An 11037-nucleotide genomic window follows, 5' to 3' on the forward strand; every position below is an offset into this window, starting at 1 on the left:
TTACTGGATCTCATACATGTATATACCAGTCCAGGTCCATGAGTAGGGTCAGTAAGAATCACGGATATATATATATAGTACTTGTTGCAACAAGTAGAGCAGCATATACATATTATTTTAAACACTCCTTGCAACTGGACAGTGTGATGGCATCTGTGGTATGATAAAGATGGCCTGAGTCAAATATGCTCAAAATTTTTCCCCTTCAGTGTTTCCAATATGCTTGTAATATGCTTGTAGGTTAGCAACACTTCTACAATTTTCTTGGTACATTTTAATCAGTGAATGCCTTATATAGTTTGCTACAAAGTGACTGTTCTATTAGAGAGTATTGATCTAAGGCACTATGTACAATGCTCTATTAGAGTTTGCAGTTTTCAATGACTGCTCTATTAGGGAGTATCGAATAAAGTTTGAATTATCCACCTAATTTTTACGAACTAACTTGTTATGGCAGCAAAAAAAAAAAGGCTCCAGCTGTTTATGTTGGACAAAAGCGTTTTGCGACATATCTGCAACTGAAATTAACTGTATCACATAGCTAGTGGAATATTCTATTGTGACAATTGAAACATTTACTGTAGGGCGTTTTGACTATTGATATATAGTGGAACTAATGGCAGATGTAAACAAATAATATAGTACATTAATGAAGATTTCAACACACAGGGGGTTATGGTTCAGAAGAGGGAATACCCACTGGTACAACTGCAGTGGTTGTGGGACACTGCTGCAAAGAGAGTATAAATGTAATTAACCAGATCAAATACACAACATGTAGCAGTCTTTATAGTTTTGATTTAATCTCCTCCTTGCAGACAGTTTCTAGGTGTACCTCATCAGGACCATCAGCAATACGTAGTGACCTAACTCCAGCATAGCAACGAGCAAGTATAGTATCCTGACTGAGTCCCTCTGCTCCATACACTTGTATAGCACGATCAACTATCTTACAACCTGCCCTTGCTGCTGCCACCTTGATCATGGCTATCTGTAAATAAGACACTATTTATAATTACAGTACAATAAATGCTACTTGCATGTATGGGGATACAGAGAATTCCTGAAAATTTTGCTGCTTTGTGCTATAAACTCAAAACCAGCAGGCTTAGTACTTACGTATTTAGCATCTTCATTGACACAATTCTTCAAATTAATGAATTACATAATGTATAGCAACCATAAAGTGGTTCTCCTTCAAGTACACAAACAGTATTATAGTCCAGTAGAGTTGCTGAGCTTTACTATAAGTTATCTAATCAAGCTGTGTAGTAGGTTAGGTGCAGGGATGTACCTGGGCCTCTTTGGATGTTACACATGGAACATTAAGAAATTAAAACTCCAGGTTTTGAGATCCAAGATTATAATTTATCTTGGTTAACCATTTTTCTCACATGAAAGTAAAATTTAGTTTAATAGTATTATTTATTCTACAGCATAAGTAACAGGCTTTAAGTACTCTAATAGAACAGTCACTAAGACTACAGTGGAAACTTTTCTTTTTTTTCCAAATTCCTGTGTATGGCCCTGGATGCCACATCTAAGAGTAGTTGCTAAGAATGGCCGCAATGATGTTAATGCAATAAATTTATAAAAATAATGCAAATTAATTGATATTAACATTACTGCGACCATTTCCTCTTACTGACATCCTTTGAAATCACATTTTTGCAAGGATCTTGTAGCTACACTCCTTTTCCACAGCTTGGTTAGATCATACTACTACACTACAATTTGAATAATGTTGAATATTAGGTAGTTGTAATCTGGCTGGCTTTCATGACAGTAGGCATGGCAAATTGCATTTCGGCTGCTCTATAGTATTAGCATCTTGATTGTACATGTTTGAGTTTTTGCAATGATCTTTTGTCTAATTACCATCATAACCACACAGTGATTTAGTTTGCCGCAATTAATTCCAAATCACGTGGATTGTGTTTGTAATTGTACTGTAAAACAGCCAATGACCACAGAAGCCATTTAATCTGGCAAAGAAGTGGTATGATAAATGCCTATTAAATAGACTAAAAGTAGAAGCCTTTTAAGTGTAACAAGTATCAATATTATTTTTGGATAGCCAATCAGAATTGCTGATATATCAATCCCTGTATAAGTGCAACAAATCTGGTTAAGAAGCTATTTAAGTACTGAAAGAATGATGCAATCAACAGTTAGAAGTTAATGAGTGGATACATGTACACTACAAAGCACAAAGGGTGGTTATTATGTGATTAGTAGGTAGGTAATCACACAGACTTTCATGCATTTGTGGAATAATTGTACCTGTAACAGCCAAAATTGTACTCTTGTTTCACCTTGTGCAGTTCTCCAATTGCTCCCTAATTGTACTCAACTATGTGTGATTATGCATACAAATTACTGAGATCTGCAAGAAAAATCGTGGCAGGCATGACAACAATCATACTTGGGAATTTTCAACGATTGTTCATAATTCTCTCTAGATATTAGATGTGCTTTAGTTTCAGATCACTACTAAGTTATGAATGTAAGAATATTTAGTTCTTGTGCAGTACGCACTTTTAATCTATCACGTTCCCTCTCTAGGCTGCACAACATGTTATCATGTGTCTTGATACACTTACTTCTTTTTTGGCAAGTTTAGGTCCTCCACTGTCAATAGCTTGAGCAGCTTGTAATACCAGTAACCTGACCTGGTCCAGCTCCATGCGTGACTCAGCAATCCATGTACGCATTGTTTGCTGTAACAATACTGTATAGCAGTGTGTGTGAGTGTGTGTAGTGTGTATGCATGCATGGTATGTGGGATGCCTGTGCACCACTCAGGTGCTTGAGCCTTGTTCAGGTAAATCCTCCTGGGGTAGGGCTAGTAACCCATAGGAGGACTGTCCAGGTTTCATGGAGAGAGGTCACGGAACCCGAAGTTCCACTTCAACACCTCTAAATGAGACAACGACAGTTGGGAATTCGCTTCCCCAGTAAATATCAGATACCCACTGATGTTGCAGCTGGGTGGGCTGCTTCCTCAGATGACACCAGGCCACCAGCTGGATAGACTGGAGCAATGTGTGTGTGAAGTTTCTTATTCATGAACATGGTGTGTGTGTGTGTGTGTGTGTGTGTGTGTGTGTGTGTGTGTGTGTGTGTGTGCGTGTGCGTGTGTGTGTGTGTGTGTGTGCCCCTTACATGTTTCAGAAGTTCTCTTCCAAACGTCTTCCTCACCATCGTACGTTGGCACATTGTGTCAAGCACACGTTCACACAATCCAACCAGTCTCATACAATGGTGGATTCTACCAGGACCAAGACGTCCCTGGGCTATTTCAAAGCCCCTCCCCTCACCAAGCAGCAAGTTTTCTGAAGACACTAACACATTATCAAACTCCACCTCAAAATGACCATGAGGAGAATCTACAAATACCACATAGAAATACAGACGTCAATATATTTCTAAATCTCACCATTATATCCAAATACAGACATAGGTCTGATCTTCTTAACACCTTTTGTATCCATGGGAACAATTATCATTGAGTGTTGGTGTAACCTTGGTTGTTATGGAAACCATAACATACAAAATTATGCAAGAATAACACAGAACTGACCTGTCAGCATTTTTATCAGTCACACCCATCACTATGGCAACCTTACAACGGGGATCCCCTGCCCCACTACTCCACCACTTCCTTCCATTAACGAGGTAGTTATTACCATGACGAGTAACACTGCAATTAATATTAGTAGCATCACTTGACCCCACCCCTGGCTCTGTGTAAAATATAAACGTTTAGTTATGGACATGTAGTACAACATAACTTTGTCGGAAACAGTGTAATTACAATGAGTAAAAAAAGGGTTTCACCATATAAATTCTTATCATAGAACACAAGAGCAACGACAACACAGCTAACATTACAGCAACAATCTACTCACCTGTCATGCAGAAACAAGATCTTATCTTCCCATCCAGTAAAGGCTTCAACCATTTTCTCTTCTGCTGCTCATTCCCATAATTCCACAGTACTTCCATATTCCCCGTATCTATAGCAACCACAGCTCAACAGTAGCCATACAACTAACATACTCCATACCTGGAGCACTGCAATTGAAGACTTCAGGAGCTAATGGTGATCGACCCATTTCTTCTGCCATAGGAGCATATGCTAGTTGAGATAGACCAGATACTCCGGGGAGAAACAAGTTCCATAAATCAGCCTCCATTGCTTTAGATTTCATTTCTTCTACTATTGGAGGAATCTTCCATTCTCCCAACTGCTTAGCCTGCTCTTCATAAACCTGTTGTGATAAATTAATACACACTAACACACAATCCACATTATTTATATGCTGGAATGAGGCCAGCATGTGATAAAAGTGGTTTATTTCAAGTCATCTTGTATTAATGCTAAGTCAATCTTGCATGCAAAACCTTCTGGGTGAGCATTACATGTGCGGAGGTTTTCAAGTTATAACAATACTTCACAATGTATTCATTACCGGTTCATTAGGAATGACAATCTCATCAACAAACGTCTTCACTTTATTCAACAACACTTTAGCATGTGATGGGTAGTGGACCAGATCAAGAGCTGCTGACTTAGATGAACTACACATGAGAATAATGAACAATAACCACAGTGCGTCAGTGTGTGGTTAATACAGTGATGTGTTACTATACTAGTACAAAAAGGATGGACATTGTCAATATTTTCCAAGGGTCACTTATTCTACATTTTACAAAACCAATTCAAATTTCACAATGAGCAAATACCATGACAGCAACTAAGTAACTACACTACCAAATTATTTTGGTCATAAGCCCCATTCCTCAAACAACACGGGATTGGGTTTAGGAGTTGAGCGGTATAACAAGCTCTAATGGCAATTTCTGAGCTTGAAGGACCTGAATGTACAGGATGGATGGCCTTACAAACTGGCTAAAATTAATGTTTTCTGTGTTGATTTAGTTACATTATGGCCTTCAATCATTGTCCCTGTCAATTTTGGATGAAAACCTCCACCTAGCCACCCTCCAACTTAACTGAGCACTTTTGATCCTACTGTACTCCTCTGAATAGGAAGAAAATACAAACTAGCAGCTGGTAAAGATTCTAAAAGGTATTACACTGACGGATCTTTGTTGAAACTTTCATACTGGCCTGTCCATCCTATACCAAAAGTATACGTTTTTTTTTTGCGGATTAACAAAATTTCAATTTGGGTTTGTTTTCGAGGCTGGATTCACTTAGGTTACCTATTACATAGCATAGAGCTCTAATAATCGTTAGTTTTCAAGGATGAAAATTTCATGGATAGTGAAGCAACCACAAAATTTACATTGCTTGAAAATTTGTATGGTGAAGTGAATTTAAGTACACAACTTTATAAAGGGCATCACTGCACTTGTGATGAAGATCAATAAGTATTAATGAAAGGCATAGCTGTTATGATACATCAATATAATGTACAATCATTCTGACTCCCTGTATTATACAGCCCTACCTTTCTAGCTAGCTAAATTACATTTGGCAAAATAAACTTTGGTGAATTCAGGTGCTATAAAGATGCTAACTTCAGGTACTACGAGTAATTGACGGGTCAAACTTTGGCAAATTTATAGCAAATCGTCAAATTCACCAAAGTTTTCCACCACCAAAGTTTCCCTCTATACGTTATGTGGTATCCACCAGAGCTACTGTTTGCTACTGATATGCATGTGACTGGATTTAAGAAAACTGATCCGAATCACACATCAATAATTTTAGCCAATACATCTCACTAAGGCCAGTGAGCATGTGTACAAGTCACTACAATGATTACGTTGTTTTGAGATCTGCATATTTGTACAGGGCATATAAATATTCAATCCACTATTTTACTTGTGTTCTCTATCTATTGTACCACAATAGGTGTATAATATTACCATGCCATAGGCTGAGGAAATGGAGGGTGGGGCTATGGCCTTCCACTGATAATGGATGATCAAGATATATCTCAAGCAGTCAATCACTCTAATAGAACAGTTACTTTTACAAAACTGTCCATATTTAAAATATTTATTTATCTTAGCACTTCTAAATGATAAACCCATGAATGGTCTGTCGTAAGCTTCAAACTCCATTGTGTAACTTCACATTGTATCTTGTGAATAATCAACATATTTTACTCAAAGCATACACCACACACACACACCTGGTAAAAGACAGTCCAGCTACAGCTAGTGGCTTCACCATACTCCAGACATGTTTGGCTGACTCTTCATTACTAGCATTACCCCACACACTCCTAGCATACACACCCTGAATAATTGATGCCAGTCGGTAGCAGGACAATGCCTGGAAGTAACTCAGACCAATTAGTGGGAGCTTCAAGTCTCGTTGGTGTGCATATGATTTAACAAGTGATGGTTCATCTGGCATTCCTGCCACTGGCTTAGCTGTATGAACAATAAAATGCATGAAAGTACACACTACACTCGCACTCTGCACACATGTGCGTGCACACACACAGAAAGTCACTTCCTGCAGCTGTGTGAAGCACAGCTATTGCCACCCAGTGAACCAGCATTGATTTCTGTGCACCACTCAGACACTTGAGTCTTGTGCAGGCAAATCCTCCTGGGACAGGACTAGTAACCCGCAGGAGGTATCACAGAGAGAGGTCACAGAATCCAAAGTTCTACAATGACCGCAACACTGCTAAGTGAGACCTGAGCAGTTGGACATTTCTTCCCCAGTAAACACTAGGTACCCATTGATGTTACAGCTGGACGGCTGCTTCCCTAATTGACGCCAGGCCACCAGGTCCCCATTATGTAGCTGGGTAGATTGGAACAATGTGAGCAAAGCTTCTTGCTCAGAAACACCCAAATAGGCATAGATCTTGAAACCTTTCAATTGCCAGGCCGATGCTCTAGCCACTTGGATGCTGCTTCACACATACACAAGTGCACGCATACACACACACATACATACCTACACATGCACACACACACAAACTACACACAGAGCAAAACTACACATGCACACACAATACTATAAATAAGGAATAAAAGATCTGATTGATGTAATAAAAACCTTGTTGGTCCAGTCCACTGCACCTAGCTGGCAATACGAAGTTCCTTATGATTAGAATTTTACTGTGCTGAAGCACAATAGAATTAACTAATTTCTTGGTGGCAATTAATGAATTGCTACAACTGTACAAAAAAAATCATCCTTTAAGTTTTTGTCAATGCAGCAAACACTAAAATTTCCTGATTTACAGTGTGATACAGACAAGAGTTCAAAAACACATCGGGTGGCTATTGGCCATGTAAATTCACTTTGCAACTTTGTGAGGTATATGGTAATTACATTTACTCAACTGGTGATCAGTGAATTATTTGCAGTTTTAAAAGCAGCCAGTCATTTTTTTTCTTATTCCTATTACAAAGTATGCTACACATCTACCACATTTCTGATACACAGATTGTACTCACTTAAATTAAATGGTGAAGTTTCAACTGGTAAGAATACCATTAACATGTACGCCAGATCAGCAAGGGGATTCCCCAGTGTAGACAGTTCCCAGTCAATCACAGCCAACACACGTGGCTACCAACAACCAAACAAAACATCACAACAGCCAGGAGGAGGGTACGGCTCAAAAATACAACAATACCTCAGTAGGGTGAAATATAATGTTCTCCATCCTAAAGTCACCATGAACCACACCTGAAGATATTTTGAAACTCTAATAAAGGTTTATGAATAACATGACCACCTCATTATAGTAACCATGTCAAGTAGTTCCCAAACATAACTTAGAATATGGTATGCATAAAATCCTTTGATCTTTTGGAGATAATGATCCCTAAGAGACGAGGTTCTCTAAAATGGTAGACCTATCTTCAGTTGAGGGAGTCAACACACACATCACACCTCACTAATGATCACTGATGTGCTGAGTAGCATTGCAGATCTCACAGTTGATCACTGAACTGCTATGCCTCACTCAGGAGGCATAGCAGATCAGTGAGCTTTCTTTTGTACACAACAATGTGGAAAGTAATTGTGGGTTTACATTTTGTACAAGATATGATGTTTTACTCTACCCACAATCAATCAGGGGTGTACGCAGGAATTTGAAAAGGGGTTTCCACTATAGCTAAGTGACTGTTATATTAGAGTAGTTTATACTACCTGACTGCTTTATTAGAGTATCTCGATTAGAGTATCTCGATCTTTTCACCAAAATCATAATTCAGAACAATGCTATAAGTGGTGCTGTCATGTGAGAAACTATTATTTAAAGATAAAAGTTTAAAATGTGTCCTGTTCCATGATAGATTCCAGATTCTGGGAACCTGAAGTTTCAATTTCTTAATGTTTCAAGTAGTGTGTAAATCCAAAGGGGTTTCCTGAAACCCCTGGAAACCCCCCTTAGTACGTCCCTGTCAATCTATCTATCTACTAGTAACAATAAGATGACATGATGATGTTTTACTAAACCCACACCATCTACTAGTATAAATACACCCACACCATTTTCTAAGTCAGTTAGAGCCCGCCCACTCAGATCTTTGTGGCTTTAAAACACCTCGGCTTCACCTCGGGTTTTTAAAATCACGAAGATCCTTGTGGTAGGTCTCTAACTATTACTAAGATGTACTTCATGACCTCATTAATAAGACCACCACCTCATTACAGTGACCATGTCAAGCAAGTCTTAGCATGTACTGCACATGTACAAGACCACTTTATTATGGTGATCACATCAAGTAAAAGATTATTGTAAGCGTACTCCATGACCTCATCAAAAAGACTACCTTATTATCAAGGTCATAATATTATTGCTGATCCCAGAGGTGGTCCTATTAATGTGTAACATACACAGTTTTGCTGGATCATGCGGTGGGCTCTTTTGCTTCAGCCAGTCGCAAAGTTGTTCCATCTCACGTATGGCACCAGCTCCCTTCACACAAGCAGCATTGTAGTTACCACTCCACACCTTCATCTGTAAGGGAACATGTGTTACAATATTGGCAAATTGCTGACTGTTATATTAGAGTATTTTACGAATCTTTTGCACTATTTTACCATGTTGACTATAGCAAAATATCCTGTGCAGTTACATGATCCCACAGCAAAAAAAAAAAAAAGTTAAAAATCAGTAGTAAACAAACAAATTGATGTGCTACTTCAAAAACCAGGTGCCATGCAGCTGACTGACTCGTCTGGAATAAACCAACTACATTATTACTATGTTAGCTTTTTGGTTTTGCAATAAATAAGTAATTTTGGATTTTGTAATTCATGATATTTTTATAATTCTTCAATTATGTTGCTATGCAATGTAAGGAAGCACTTCATAGACAAACCACTTTTTAAACAACATATTACGCACAGAAGTATCTTCTAAACTGTTTTATAGTTTGACAATCGTGTTTTTCCCATAGATTCTCTCGACAAAACATCAAGGATGCTCTTCATTTTCGTTTGTGTACGTAAAGGACATGCCCCTTTCAATTTGAAGGGATAGGCTATTCCTGGTAGTCTACATAGCCTGCACCATTATTTTCAGTTGTTAAACTGCAGTAAAACCCAAAGAGAAGGTAATTCACAAAGTCTGAGTACAAGGTGTTTGGGTGTCTTGAGGTCACTCGTGAACTTCTTAGGTAGCTAACATAGACAAAATCACATAACACACTTGTATTAACTGACACTATCACATTCAATGTGTCTCCTCACTTGTCTCTTGCAGTAATCAGTGTTAGGGAAGTCATTCAGGCCGAGCGATTGTAGTGGGATGGAGTGAAGGTGTACCACTGTGTCCAACATGCTTTGGTAGATGGCACTACGTTCCCAAGGTGCTTGATCAGACAATGTCACATCATGAAACACACGACCCTAACACAAGAAAAGTTGTAGGTTCAACACCTCTATTTAGAGGTATGAAAGTGTTTTAATTAGTTACTAAAATTACCTGAGGCACCACACATAAACATTAATATTTATTATTAGCAGACGCAGACCCATTTATCTACATGGCAGTTATCGATTAGAGATTATAATGTAAATAATGCCATGCAGAGAAAAAGTTCTTATAATAGGATTACTATGTGATGTATATACCTTGACATATTCCATGAGATAAAATGGTGTCCCTATTATGTTGGCATCATCACAGTATAATAGGGGGCAGGGTACAGGAAAGCCAACCCGGTGGAGAGCGCTGATCATACGATACTCACGATCAACCTGCAGGATCAGGTGAAATAAATGTAATACTGAAAAAAATAACAAACACGCCCACCAGTAAACTACCTTGTGTGCTTTGTGTAAAAGATCACCTGGAGGCTTCTTCCGTAGCACGCAGGTTTGTCCACTGTTTGATGTTAACAAATACGTAGGATTTGACTGACCATGCCTGCAAACAAACAGTAAAACAGTTTGAAGTAAAAGGTCGTTTATACTTGAAGAACTGGATTGAGATTCCACGCGGGCCGTTGGCTGTTGTCTTGAAAAAGCTTCTTAAATGTGTTCTTAAATATCTTTCCAACGAATCCACATTGAACTGAAGTTTACTGGGCACAGCGATGAGCCCGTCACCTTTGGACGTCATCACAACAAGTTATACGGAATTCCGTAAAACTAATCTAGTGGTTTCATACAATCATCAAACTGTGTCTCCACATGCATGCTCCAGTGGCTAGAATCATCTAGACTTTAATAGCACACTGGTTTTCCTTGTTGCACCTAAAAGTTCTTCTCATAGAGAGAGAGCCATCATTACATGAGAAATATGTACAGGAATGAAAAAGAAAGAAGCCCTCGGACTGCATGCGACCACAGAGTAGGCTGCCTAGAGCACCACTGTGGGCATGGCAAGGTACAAAGAGAGAAAAAAAACACACACACACAATTACAATGACAATTACAATATTAGCTAACTACGTATCTAGTTCGGACACCACTCTTTACATTGTCTCGCCATGAAAATCCTCTGAGAGGCAGAGATACTGGCAGAGGCTGCTTCATCTAACCAACTCCTGATTCCACTTTTTGATGTGTTTAAC

General features: G+C 38.7%; 1 protein-coding gene across 1 annotated transcript; it reads right to left on the reverse strand.

Moving 5' to 3' along the window:
- Positions 1 to 626: 626 nt before the first annotated feature.
- On the reverse strand, positions 627 to 10612 carry LOC136248963 (acyl-CoA dehydrogenase family member 11-like). The gene is made up of 16 exons (XM_066040838.1): positions 10435 to 10612; positions 10286 to 10388; positions 10094 to 10219; positions 9710 to 9868; positions 8852 to 8975; positions 7641 to 7693; positions 7459 to 7573; positions 6171 to 6414; positions 4476 to 4584; positions 4070 to 4274; positions 3912 to 4019; positions 3584 to 3746; positions 3440 to 3525; positions 3166 to 3389; positions 2604 to 2720; positions 627 to 991 (listed from the first exon to the last, which is right to left on the reverse strand). The coding sequence occupies exons 1-16, from the start codon at positions 10581 to 10583 to the stop codon at positions 788 to 790; spliced, it is 2289 nt and encodes a 762-aa protein (XP_065896910.1). The 5' UTR covers positions 10584 to 10612; the 3' UTR covers positions 627 to 787.
- Between the last annotated feature and the right edge of the window lie 425 nt (positions 10613 to 11037).

This window comes from Dysidea avara, chromosome 3, assembly GCF_963678975.1.
Source record: "Dysidea avara chromosome 3, odDysAvar1.4, whole genome shotgun sequence".
NCBI classification, from domain to species: Eukaryota; Metazoa; Porifera; class Demospongiae; order Dictyoceratida; family Dysideidae; genus Dysidea; species Dysidea avara.